General features: G+C 55.0%; 1 protein-coding gene and 1 long non-coding RNA gene across 30 annotated transcripts in view; one reads left to right on the top strand and one right to left on the bottom strand.

The window, feature by feature from the left end:
- The window catches only part of RALGPS1 (Ral GEF with PH domain and SH3 binding motif 1), a 308,501-nt gene that overhangs the window by 259,939 nt on the left and 35,431 nt on the right, over window positions 1-13,131 (top strand). For all 29 annotated transcript variants that reach the window (XR_011506216.1, XM_070518724.1, XM_070518730.1 and 26 more), the window contains one exon: window positions 1,789-1,856. Coding sequence is in view for 28 of the 29 variants with exons in the window: in XM_070518724.1 (XP_070374825.1) it covers window positions 1,789-1,856 (68 nt within the window). In the remaining variant the exon portion in view is untranslated. The remainder of the gene's footprint in view (window positions 1-1,788; window positions 1,857-13,131) is intronic.
- Window positions 1,864-13,123, bottom strand: LOC139046334 (uncharacterized). The gene is made up of 3 exons (XR_011506217.1): window positions 4,247-13,123; window positions 4,078-4,141; window positions 1,864-2,701 (listed from the first exon to the last, which is right to left on the bottom strand). It is a non-coding gene; the product is annotated as an uncharacterized lncRNA (long non-coding RNA).

Genomic DNA, 13,131 nt, shown 5'->3' with positions numbered 1-13,131 from the left:
TGCTGTAGAGACGTCTCCAGCCCGTGTGACCCTTCCCTCTCGTGAGTGACTTGTTTTGTTCCCCTGGTGGGTGAAGAAGTCCTTGAGGTCCAAAAGCTTGGTGAGGAGAATGCCTCAGAGGGGAGGGCTCCTTACCAAATTTCCCTGCAACATGGTGTGCTCTTTTTTCATTTCAGAGGAACTCTGTTGGTTTATACCTTTGACTAATTCTTCTGTGCCATTTCTTGGCTTTTCCGGTTCGCATTCCAGGAGTCCACGTGTTGGGTTCTCCATCGTGTTCGTCAGCGGTCACTCGGATGGTCCTCTCTGGCTTCAGTCCTTCGTTTGTCCCTCTAGCCCAGTCTCCTTTTCCATCTTACTCCTTGGTGTTATCGTCTCATTTTTCAGGTCTTGTTTTACACAGTCTGTGTTCTGAAAGAGTTGTTCTGTGCTCGAAGCACTTGGGGGGACTTCTTGTGTTCCCTGGGGCCGCCTTCTGGGCCGAGCAGTCTGGGCAATGCTCTAGCCCTTCCTCTCTCCTCGCTTCGTGAGACCATGTTGGCTAGGTCACCGTACCGTTTCTTTTCATCTTGCTCCCTTGGAGAGGCTCCATGTGGATATTCCATGGCTCTGATTGAGGGAGGTGATGTCTGACGCACTGCCATGTGTGTGCGATGGGCTGGCTTTCCTCCTGCTGTGCTGTGAGGTCCAGGGGTTCTCCCTCTTTCCCCTCTGCTCTAGCTGGGGGACGCAGAGCAGGCTCCATGGAGGCAGGGAGCAAGCAGTGTGCTTTAGATATGGGAACTCTATGAAAAGGCCTACGTCAGGGTTTCCTCCGCTTAATTAAGGGCTGTATCCCATTCCAGAAAGGGATACCATAGGGTTTCAAATCGCATCCCCCACCCCCATAAAGCCTTCATTTCAGCCAGAGTGTCCACCATGCTCTCCACCCATCCCCCTCATCGCTCCCCAGCACCTGGAGCCACTTAGAGAGGTAGCAGTAAGGACCCCCACTCAGACCTACTGAGAAGTCTCAGAGGGCAGGATGGGCGTCGTGCCACACTGCAACTCTTGGTCAGACTTCAGAATCCTCTTTTTCTTTTCTTGGCTGCAAGTTTCTGAAGTTCATGGCTTCACTTCATGCCCCTTCCTTTGTCAAGTCGCAGCTGGGGAGTCCTTTTACCCCTAAGCCTTGATAATCGTTTGTTGGTCTTGTTGGGAGAGGGAGAGTCTAGCATCTGGCTTCACTCTGTCATTTTCGCCCAGCAGTTCTTAATCAGTGCTTTAAAAATAATAATAATATTGAGTTGCCAATTCTCCTAATGTGTCCATTGCCTCATGCCTCTCTGGGAGCATCAGAGAGGGAGAGTGGTGTAATGATTAAAAGCCCCAGTGTGGAGTCAAACAGTCCTGGGTTTGAGCCCCTGCTCCGCCCCTTGCTAGCCCTGTGAATTTGGGGAAGCTGCTTACGCTCGCTATTCCTCAGTTTCCGCATCTGGAAGACAGAATAATAAGTGCTCCTGGTGCCTAGGTTGCCTTGAGAATGAACACATTTGTGCCTGTGGACGATGGGCCATGATGACTCTTTTTACTCTGCCTTCCTTACCATTATTTTGTGGTCATGGAAATCCCCTGAGGACCTTGGAGGGAAGTGGCTGTGATCTGAAGCAGACCTTGAAGTATTCCTGGGTTCCGTGACTGTAATAGTCCTTGACAGCAATCCACTTTCCCAGTTCCAAACATACACATGTTCACTTCCCCTCTGAGACGCCAGAGCCCGTCTGATCTTGTGAAAATCTTTGTTTTCAGACTGTCGCTCAGAATTGAACCGGGAAGCAGCTCTCCGAGACTAGTCTCTTCCAAGGAAGACCTTGCAGGTATCGTAGCCACATCGAGAAGGGGCAAACCCGCCAAGAGCCCACATGGCTGCCAGGGTTGGCCTTGACTGTGGAACCAAAGGGCATAGTCGAGTGTACAGGTTGGCAGACTCAGCTGTCCCTGCATACAGTCCTCCTGCACCAGCCTGCCCAGGTTCCTGATCACACGGGGCCCCCGGAAGAGCCTGGCACCCAACAGCCCCAAGAGAGGCAAGACCAGCGCCCGAAGCTGGGAGCATGCACAGGGTAGAGAAAACTGCAGGATCTTCTCTGGGTCATTTGGACCCTTTTCATCAGGCCTGCTGCCCAGGCTCGGGTGACATGCCCTGGAGGGGTGCATAGGATGCTGGGGTGTTTGATGCCACCAGACACAGATGATTCACCTTCCTGGAGCCTCAGTTTTATTTGCATATTTGGGATGCACACACACAGCATCCCCTAGTGATTAAGGACCCAGGCTTTGAAGTCAGACTGAAGCTGTGCTGTTTCCTAGCTTTGTCACTTTGCCTCTCTGATCTTCAGCCACAAGGTGGAGGTAAACTAGCACTCACCTGGTGGGTTGTGGTGATGCCTGGGCAAGTTCGTGCCTGTAAAGCGCTCTGCCCCGGGGCGCATTGGGAAAGTGTGCATGGCGTGGTATTAGCTGCTTCGTCCTTGTTACTGTGACAGCTTATTTTCGTCAGTATTCCAACCAACTCTCAGTGACTAGGGCTGATCTCTGCTGCTGCCCGGGGAGGGACCGGACTGGGGGCAGAGGTCTGATTCTACTTCCTTCTCCTGTTTGAGTTTGGGTCACAGCAGCCTTGGACAAGCAACTTCACCCCTCTGGGCCTCGGTTTCCTTACCTGTAAAATAAGGATGATAAACCTCCATCCCAGGATCGTTGGAAAGTCAAACCTGAAATGATCTTCAGAAAGTACCCAGGGTAGGGTCTGACATGCAGCGAGTGTTGGGTGAGGGGTGGCTGTTGGAAGCTGCTGCCTGGTGTTGTGCCACCCCCAGCCTGTTGACCAACTCAAGCCACTGGCTCCACTGTGTGGAGCCAGGCCAGCGCAGCAGTAACGTCTCCTGCCCGGCACGGATGCAGAGCCCACAAGAGGCAGTGTTGCAACCTCTCACCAGCCCCGCCAAGCAAGGGCTCTGCCCTGACTCCCAGGTTTCTCCAGGCCCCTCATCTTTTCCAGCCTCTCCTGGCTCTACTCTGCGGGCTGCACCCTACTCCCCTGGGGGGGTCTCACGGTGACTTGGCAGAGGGAGGTACTGGTTAATCCACAGAGCCTTGGAGGTGCGGCTGTCCCCATCTCAAGAGACAGAGCCCTGGCCTGATTTTCACAGGTGCCCTGGGCCCAATATTAACATATCTTCTGCAATCTCCTCCCAAATCCACTGCCTTCCATGATGACAGATGACCCACTAGCAAGGGTGAACAGAAGGAAAGCTCCCGGTGCTGGTCGTCTCTCTGCCTTCTCAGCTCTGTCCCTGTTCTAGAACACCTTCCCCCCTCAGTCAGCCGTGTTCCTTTCAAATGCTCAGTCTCCTACTCCTGATCTGTGTGCATGTGGGGAAGCGGGGCAGGGCTTCCATCCGAGGGATGGAGGAAATGGCAGCAGGATTCTAAAGCAATTGTTTAGGGCCACAGAAGCAACACTAACCATTCAAGACTGTTTCTTCAAGAGATAACGCCAAAATTCTGGAACAGAGGGTGGGCTCAAATACAAAAGTGTTCTGCCCTTCTGAACCTCCTCCAAATTAGTTTGAGTAAGAGGCCTCTGCAGCCTTAGCTGGTTAATACACCTTAACAGGATGACCACATCTCTGACCTTCCCCAGGTGCCAAGAAGTCTTGGCCACACTTTCTTTCTACCCTCCGGATGGTGCTGGAGGATTCATCTCCCAGTGCCCCTTCTTGGCCCTGCCCAGGTCTGCACCCAGCACCACCAGCTCCCCCTGCTATGCCTGAGGGCTGTAAACCGGGAGCCAGGCTCAGAAAGCTAGCACTGCTAATGGGGGAACTCAAGAACTGGGCCACTCACTGACCCTGGGGCAGGAAAGGAGAAGCTGCATTTCCGTTTGACCTCCTATAATGGGAACCAGCTCTCGAGAGCTGGGACCCAGCCCCCGAGAGCTGGGACCCAGCCCCTGGCCCAGTCATCCACCATTGCCTCCACCGGGCTCTGTTGTTTATCACCTGTGTGAAACGAGAACCCAGCAAGTTAACTAACCTCCAGCATCAGTCAGAATCCTGGCAGGAACAGAATTGCCCCGAGACGGCTCACATGAAGAGATCTAATGAAGGTGAAATGGGAATAGGAATAAATATTTCATATAACGAATGGCGAGGAACCCAGCACCTCTCAGCCGAAGGACATGGGGAAGAAAAAGTGTTACTACCTCCAGCAATTGCTGAGTCACAGGATGGTCAGCTTGGCACGAGCTGTGGTCACAGATGGTGAAGCAGGAGGGAGTGGGGAAGAAATACCCTGGCCTCTCTCTCCTCCCCCTGGCCCCATCTGCTGCTGGAGCCTCCCATTGGCCAGGCCCAGCTGGAAGCCCAGGGTGAGGGAGCCAAGGGATGCCTCGCAGGGTCAGCCTCCCAGGGCAGCAAGCCAGCCAAAGAACGAATCTGAGGGGGCAAACAGAGCACCAGCATACCCACCAAGCCTCAGTTTCTCCATCTGTAAACTAGGCATAGTAGTACCTCCCTTGTAGGGTTGTTGTGGGAATTTATTGCGATCACGTCTGTAAAATGCTCAGCACAGTGCCTGACACATAGAACACACTCATCAAGTGTGACTTTGTTAGGATGATAAATCTAAAAACCTGAATCAGCCTCCAGGTTTTAGCAAAACATCATTTCCTAAGGGAAGCCTTTCCTCCCCCGCTTCCCCCCACCCCTCCCCACCAAGTCAGGCCCCCTGTCACACCAGGGGTTGGCAGCCTATGGCCCATTCTGCCCCGCCCCTGTTTTTGTGTGGGAGCACAGCCACACCCATCCGTTGACTTACTGTCTGTGGCTGCTTTCACACTATAATGACAGTTGAGTGGTTGGGACAAAGATCCTGTGGCCTGCAAAACCTAAAATATTGACTCTCTGGCCTTTTGCAGCTAGTTTATACCCTCTCGCACCCCTCTGTACTTCTAGCACTTCCCTCTTTGGAAATTAGACAGATGTCTGTGCCCAGTTGTCCCCTGTCTGCCTGCCCCACCAGACAGAAAGCCCCCTGCGGTAAGGACCCCCATCTGCAGCTCCCAGAGCCCAGCACACTGGAGCTGGATAAGCGCCCAGGATCGCCTGCCTTTGTCCCTTCAGCCCCAGCCTCTGAGCTCCTTGCTGGGCCCCGTGGGCACCCGGTTCTCGGAGGCGGCTCTGGAGTGGGCCGACTGCTGACTCCGCACTGCCTCCCGGAGAAGTGCTGACGCCGGCGGTTTTTCCGCAGTGGAGCAAGCCCCGGCTCACAGGAGTGTTTTCCACCCATTTTCCAAAGCCCTGGCTCCAGCCCTGGAAGCAGGATGTTAAGGTTGTCATTGATCACCAAAGGGCCTGGAAGTGTCTGCAAGGCTCCAGACCCACTCAGTGGTCCTGGCTTCCCACCCGCAGCCTCGGATGCCAGAGAGGAGGGTGCTGCTGCATCCGTGGGACGGCCAAGGGGTCCCGTGGAGGGCGGGACCAGAGGGGCAGCTCCAGGGAGGTCTTCCTCCGTCTGGCAGTTAGACTGGGCTGCGTGGCAGGAGCCTCACCAGACCCGGGGACAGGAATGTGCCTCTTGCAGTCCCAGGAATGGGAGGAACGCAGCTTCCCTCCACTCCTCATGAGGGGTTGTAAGCTGCGGCTCTGGGCTCTCTTTCCAGCAGTCAGGCACCCTCACACCTGTCAAGGAAGGGCCCCAAGATGCCTTCATTCACTCAGGACTTACATGCCAAGCATCTGCTGTGAGCCAAGTACCCAGTAGAACAAGGTGAAGACCTGGCCTCCTGGAGCTTACGCCTTAGTGGCAGAGACAGGCAGCGAAAGCCACCAGGGGCAAGATGTGGCCATCCAGGAGCCCAAAGGAGGCCCGTGTGAGCTCCCTGACCCTTCTTTGTGGCTACGCCCACTTCTCTACCCAGCTTGCCTGCCATGGGCGCTGGGGATGCCAACCCTAGCACTGGGAGTAGCCCCGGTCTTGATCCCTCTGTGGCCTTGGTCAGTGTCAAAGTGGTCCCGAGCTGAGGCTGTGCCCTTTGTCTCTGCAGTGGCCCCGCACCCCACAGAAAGCTGCCCCCACTCTCCACCCCGGGGAGTGGCTGAGCCGGCAATTCCGCACCAACAAGTAGACAGACTGTGAGAAAGGAAATGGAGAAACCTTCTCAGTTTCTGGTCTGTGGAGAAAAAAGGCCAGGAATGCCACGTTTTTAATTTTCCCCCCGTATGTAATGTTTAGTTTGTATAAATGAACTAATATTTTCCTGGAGAGCAAAAATCATAAAGAACGTTGACCCCCAGAGAGGGCAAGTAATGTTTATATGTGCCTTGGAACTGGTGAAGACATTTCCAGATTTTGCTAGCCCCACCTCCGCGTGGCTTAACCAACGGACAGGTTTTCTCTGAAGATTTCTTCGCAGCCAAGCAAGTCCATGGAAAATCTCAGCCTGGGCCTCGGGTTTCTGTACTCGTACCTTCTGGACTGCTCTCTGACATGGCTTCTTGTCTTCCTTGTTTTATTGCCTAGTGGGCAAAAGCCCTGTTTTGGAGGCAGGCAGACCCGAGCTCAAAGCCTGGCTCTAGCCCTTCTTAGCTGTGGGAGCTTGGGCAATTAGCTTGCTCTCTCTGAGCCTCCATTTTTGTTTGTTTATTTGTTTTTTGCTGAGGAAGACCAGCCCTGAGCTAACAGCTGTGCCAATCTTCCTCTACTTTGTATGTGGGATGCCTCCACAGCATGGCTAGTGACTGGAGTAGGTTACACTTGGGATCTGAACCTGCAAACCTGGGCCACTGAAGCGGAGCACGTGAAACTTTAACCACTCGGCTATGGGGCCGGGCCCAGAGCCTCGTCTTTTGTTGGTGAAGCGGGAATAGGAATAAATGCTTCACATAGGCTCACTTCATGGGGCTGAGGCTGTGCCGGAACAGCCCCGAGCACAGTGCCTGGCCCACGCTCACCACTCAGGGATGTTAGCTCCAGGCCCTCACAGGTGGCCTCTGACGCTGTCTGAATGGAGGGACAGCGTGATGCAGACAACAGAGCACTGGACGGGGAGCCAGGGGGCCTCACCTCAGCTCCAGCTTGCCTCTCAGCAGCTGTGCCAGGTGTTAATGGCTGCATAACCAGCCACCCTAGAAGCTAGTGGCATAAAATGACCATTTTATTACACACACAGATTCTGTGGGTCAGGAATTCAGACAGGGCACAGCCAAGGTGGCTTGTCTCTGCTCCACAAAATCTGGGGCCTCAGCTGGAAAGACTCAAAGGCTCAGGGGGGCTCGATGGCTAGGGGCTGGAATCCTCTGGACGTGCTGGGTGCTGGCTGTTGGCTGTCACTGCAGCTGGGAGGAACACGTACAGGCATGTGGCCTCCCGTGTGGCTGAGACATCCTCACTGTGTGGCAGCCTCAGGGTCCTCAGACTCTTACATGGCAGCGTCCCCAGAGAGCATGTCCCAAGAGCAGGAGCAGCGTCAGAGTTTGCGGACACGCGTCAAACCACCACACCAGCTGGTTCGCAGTAGGGGAACAGGGGGTCAAAGGTGATGGTGATGATATAATGGTCATAATGACGGTAATGGCAGCTCTTCCCATGTGTTCTCTTGGTGACCCTCACCCCACCCTGTGAGGTGGGGGCCAATGTCATCCCCATTTCTATAGGTGAAGGTGCTGGGGCGCTCACCCCGCCTCATCTCATGCATTGCTAAGCCCAGGGGTCTGGACTGGTCATTCCTGTATCCAACACATGGAAGAAGCAGGGTGCACATGAGGACCCCAGAGCGCTCTGGGCTCTGTCCCCATCGTCTCTTGCGTCTGTGCAGGGCAGTACGCACCTTGCCCCAGATGACAACCTTGGCACATCTGTGACTTTCCTACAGATACTTTGAGTCAGACACTGTCCCCACTTGGTCCCTAGAAGGCTGGTCCGTGTGAGAATCAGACCTCTAAGCCTGACTTGGCATTGAATCTCCCCCCCTTGCCCAGCTGGGGTGCTTCAGGCCTGACTGCTTGTGTGGGAGAGCAGGCGTGCCTGGCCCTCCTCCCTCCCTAAACACGTCCCCGCTTCCCTTGCCTTGCTGACCTCAGAGGACTGGAGGGAGGGACACAGTCTTAGTGGTGGGTACTGCTGTCTTGGGGCATGGGTGCCAAGACGTGGTGGCAGCACGTGGGCAGTTGATAATGCTGGCACTTCCTCTCACAGGTGCTTTCATGAGGTTTTCAGAGATCCCACAGGTCCCTTGACCTGGGCAGATGCAGATCCATTCTGGGAGCCACTGCAGCCCCTTCCATGGCCCCGCAGAGTCTGTGCCCACTGTAAGCTTCTTGCTGCTTGGGTCCCCTCAAGCCCTCAACTCTCCTCACGGGGGGCCACCTCGGTCCATGGGAGGCCACACTCATTCTTGTCCCAGTGGATCCACAAGTTCAGCTAACCCTAAGGCCATAACCCTTGGCCATGTTGGCTCCAGGCCTGAGTAGTGCTCTAGGAGTCTCCTGGGTCTCCCAGCCACTGGAGACATATTCCAAGCTTCTCAAGTGGTCTGCGGAGACCCCCTCGCTGTAGTTGAGTAGAAGAGAGCACCCCATGGGCGAGGGGTGGGGACTCCCCTCTCTCCACATGCTTCTCTCTCTGCCCTTTTATATTCTCAGAATGGGTGAGAGGCCCCTAGGTGAGGAGCCCAAGGGCTGAGAAGCCAGTTTTCGCTCATTCGCTCTGGAAGTTCACATCTGCTTTGTTCTGGAAGTCTCCCTTCTTAGTAGCCCATTACGTCAAGGTCTAGCAGAGGAGCCAAGACTCAAACCTGCTGCCCTACTGTGGCCGAGCTCCTCCCGTGGCACCAGTGGCTTCCCTGGCATTCCTTGCTCCCTGTGGCCTGGGACTCCGGGCCTTCTGATTCCGAGAAGAAAACATCAGGGCCTCACCACAGTTGAAGAGTGATCAGATGCCATTTTTCAGAAAGGAGCGAACCAGGGCATTCTGAGTGATGTGTGAGATAGATCTTGGCTCCCAGTGAGGACCCTGAGAGCTGCATGTATGGGAAGCAAAGAATGTGTGTGAACGTAAAAGGGACCGGCTCCCAGGCTCGACCATGAAACCTGGCCAGAGAAGGGTTTCAACACAAACAGACTGTCTGTGCCGAGGGGCCCCCGCCTCCTGGAGGGCTGCACGGATCTGGCAGACCCAGCGAGGGCCTGAGTCCCCAGTCTGGGAACAGGCTCTCAGTGTGCACAGGAAGGAAGCCGAGAGACATGGAACCCCTTCAAATCGGGTGAAAGTACACCCTATGCACCGATGCTCTCTAGAGCCCCAGGTCACAGCAGTGGTCGTTTCCTTCTCCACTGAGGACCTTGAGGCTCAGCAGGCTGAGGAGACTGGACCGGGAGCTCGCAGTTCGGCCCCACAGAGGCTGGACTGGAACACAAATCTTGTGACTCTGAGTTGAGTGGTCGCCCTCTGCCACAGCTGCCTCCCATTAATTTCCGATGCGCGAGACTTGGAAAGCACCCCCATTAGCAGAAGCAGGGCTGCCAGACTGCTTAATTCGGGCATTTCTGACACAGAGCTGCGCTGCTCAGATGCTGCTGGAAACCCGTGGGAACAAGGCTTCCCATCCCAGCCGTGTGTCCTCCTCGGCAGAGCCGGCTTCTCTGCAGCCAGGAGCACCACACCTGGCCGTTCGGCACACTTGGCTGGCGCTCCAACTGCTCGCCCAGCCCTGCACTGGGAACACAGCCCCTGCCTCCCAGAGCTAGTGTCTGGTGGGGAGATGGACAGTCAACCGGAAATCCCACACAATTCCTTAGTTACAAACGGACGGGCACTGTGAAGGCAAGATGCAGGCTGGTAGAGAGCAGGTGCCGGAGGCCTTGCCCCAGGAGGAGGGGGCTTACGGCCCTCTTTGTGAGGACTCTGGAAAGCACAGGGCCCTGCATCTCAAGGAAAGCCCTCACTGTTGTCCAAGTTTACCCTGAAGATAGGAGGAGACTAGCAATTCTTTCCTTCCATTTTTCTCTCTTCATGTAGGATGAACAGAAGGTCGTTTTGGGGGCATTTCAGGCTTGTCTCCTGTGGGCCATGTGGGCGGACAGAAGAGGACACCGTCTCCTGGCAATGTTCTGGCACCAGCTGGCTGACTAAGGTGGCAGACTAAGCCCCTCCAGTTTGCTCTCTGTAGACACCCAGACCAGAGGAGAGGGGACCGTTGCTGGGTGTTCCAGCCCCAAAGATGGGTGCTGCCTGCACAAGGCCACCTCTGACAGGAAAGAGGTGACAGCTGAGACCAGGGGCTGCTGGGGTCAGGAGAATAGTACATCACTTCTGGGACACTTTCCTTTAGATTGCAAATGGAGATCACTTTCCTCGTGCATCTAAAATGATAGTTTTCTGTTATTCTGTTGACCCTGGTTTTACCCAGTTCTTTTCAGCATTCCTCTTTTCTCGTCCTGCAGACACTGGTTCCCCCACATTCTGTCCCAGGCCTCCCTTCTTCTCACTGAGCTCACAGCCCTGGATAATGTCACCCACTCCTGGGGCTCCACATCCCCTGTGCTGACAAGTGCTACACATCTGTCCCCAGCCGCCATCTATGTCCTGAGCATGCTCCCGTCTATCCAACGGCCTCCAGACATCAGTCCCAAACCGGACTTCTCATCGGCACCCCCAAGCCTACTCGCTCAGTGAATAGCACCGGCCCCCACTGAGGCTTACCCTAAGTCCCCTCCTGCCACACCACCGCTGGTCCACCTCCTAGACACCTCTCGTCCACATTTCTCCTTCCCAGCCTGTGGTCTTGGCCACATCCACATGCTTTCCCCAGAGTGAGCTTTCTAGGGGGCAAATCTGAGCATAGCACCGCCCCTCCTAAAAATCTCCACGCCTTCCCCTCAGTAAACTCCAGGCTCCTTACAAGCCCCTCGGCTCCAGCTGGGCCCCCCCCACACACATACACGTTCCCCACCCTCGGCTCTGCAGCCAGCCTGGCTCTCTGCAGTTTCTCTGGAGAAGGTTCTGCTGTCTGTCATTTCAGGGTCTTTGCACGTGCTGCTCCTGCATACGCTGCTGCCTCTGCTGGAACTCTTGTGGCAGCCTAGATGTCAGACCCTCCAGGTCCTCTCTGACTTTCCCATGTTCTCAGATGCACTACTCATGGCTCCACCAGCAGCTCGCCTGGGCAAGCTCCTTAGCCCTTCTGACCTCAGGTTCCACATTGTAACACTGAGATGACAGAGGTGCCTGCGAGGCTTACATAAGATCCTGTGTACAAAGGGTTTAGCAGTTTCTGGCACCTTGTAGATGGTTGATGAACATGAGCCATTATCATTACCACCATCATTATTGTTGTGGTGGTCATATTTTTGGTGTAGCTATTGCTATTACCATATGTACTATTATTTTTCTCCTATTAAGGCGTGTGTCTCTCCCAGGTGTAATTATCTGGTTACTTGTCTTTCTCCCCTACTTGACTGCAAACTTCATGAAGGCAGGACATCAGCTCTCTGATTCAGTGGGGCTGTCCAAGACCTGGCCCGGGGGCTGGTGCAGGCTCAGGAAACATTTGAGGCAGGAAGGAGGGAGGGCAGCTGTATCATTTCCTCCTCACAGGGCGGCCACCAGGTCGGACCACTGTTCATGTTTTGTAGATGGAGAATTCAGGCTCAAAGGTGTGAGGTGACTTGCCTGAGGTCACTCAGCCTGCATGGCAGATGCCAGTGGAGCCAGGCCTGCCTGTCCTGGATCCTGAGCGCCTTGCCTTTGCGGTTCCCCATCCTTCCTCCTGTCCACTCCCAAGCCGCTGTTAGAAGGCCCTGGGCTCTTTTCTCTTCCAGTCAATGAGTGGTCTGTTGGGCAGCATGTTGGTTTCTTAAGAGAAATGTAATGAAAACCAGATTATTTTCAACATCATATCTCGTTCCCCACAGAGACTGTCAGTTCTCATATGTTCCAATAAAACTGCTAAAGAAACAGCCACTTAAAGAGCTTTAAAGATTATTCATGGAAAAATTATGCTGAGGAAAAATAGAGCAATCCTCTGAGATAGTCAAGCCACATGGTCAGTTTTTCCAGCTGTTCGTGCCATATCGGGCCGGGCAGTGGGGACCACACTGCTAAGCAAGACCAGAGCCCCAGCTCGTTATCACTGCCCCCAGCCTTGCCTCTGACCCTGCCCCTGCCCCTGCCCCTGCCCCCAGGACGTGGAGAAACAAACGCCAGCCGCCCAGCTCAGGAACGGTCCCAGAAGACACGTGTCCTTGGTGCTGTCACGTGGCAGCCACGCCAGGCTTGGTGGGGCAGGAGCGTCAGGCCTTTCAGTAGCAGAGAGTTACTTACTGGCAGAGAGGCCACCCCCTCCCTCGGTCCCAGCTGAATGGAAATTCTTCTGCTTCAGCGTCAGGCCCAGGCTGTTGGTCAGCAATGCAGGGGCTGGGCGTGGCTGAGACCCAGGGCACCCAGAGCAGCATCGGCTTTGACAGTGGGCCCAGGGAGATCACAGCCTCTCTGCCTGGGCCCCCTCACCCTTCCCTCAGCTGGGCTGAGGGGCATCTGAGGCCAGGCATGCCTCCCAAGGCCATCCAAAGCAGCAAGAAAAGGGGGCGTATCTGGGCTTCCTCCTGGAGGGAGAGTTGAGAGCTGAGAGGAAAAGAGACCACAGGCGAGTCCAGAGGCTCGGGAGAGCCTGAACATGGGGATCAAAGCCAGGATGCAGGAACCACACGGAGACAGTGGGAAAGGGACTCAATCAGGAGTGAGCAGGAGGGCCGAGGAAATTACCAGAAGAGCCTCGGAGTGGGCACAAACTCAGCACCCCTCCATGACCTGGTGTGCATCCAAGCATGTCTTTAAGTGGCAACAAAGTGCCACCTGCATAGAAGTCAATGAAACAGGGCGTTCAGGTGTTCGTACGAGCCTGGCACTCAGGTGGTGCTCGACAGACATTAGTCCCCTTCCTGCCCCTCCCTCAAGAGTAGCAGTTGGACCTTATCCATCACATATTTCCTGGAGGAAGTGCCTCTTGGTTGTCAGATCACCTCAGATGTGTCACTGTGTCCCTTCTTTCTCAGGTCTTCACTAATGCCTGACCTTTGAACTGCCAGAGAC

This window comes from Equus asinus, chromosome 10, assembly GCF_041296235.1.
Source record: "Equus asinus isolate D_3611 breed Donkey chromosome 10, EquAss-T2T_v2, whole genome shotgun sequence".
NCBI lineage: Eukaryota > Metazoa > Chordata > Mammalia > Perissodactyla > Equidae > Equus > Equus asinus.
This window is presented reverse-complemented; position numbering and strand designations above follow the sequence as displayed.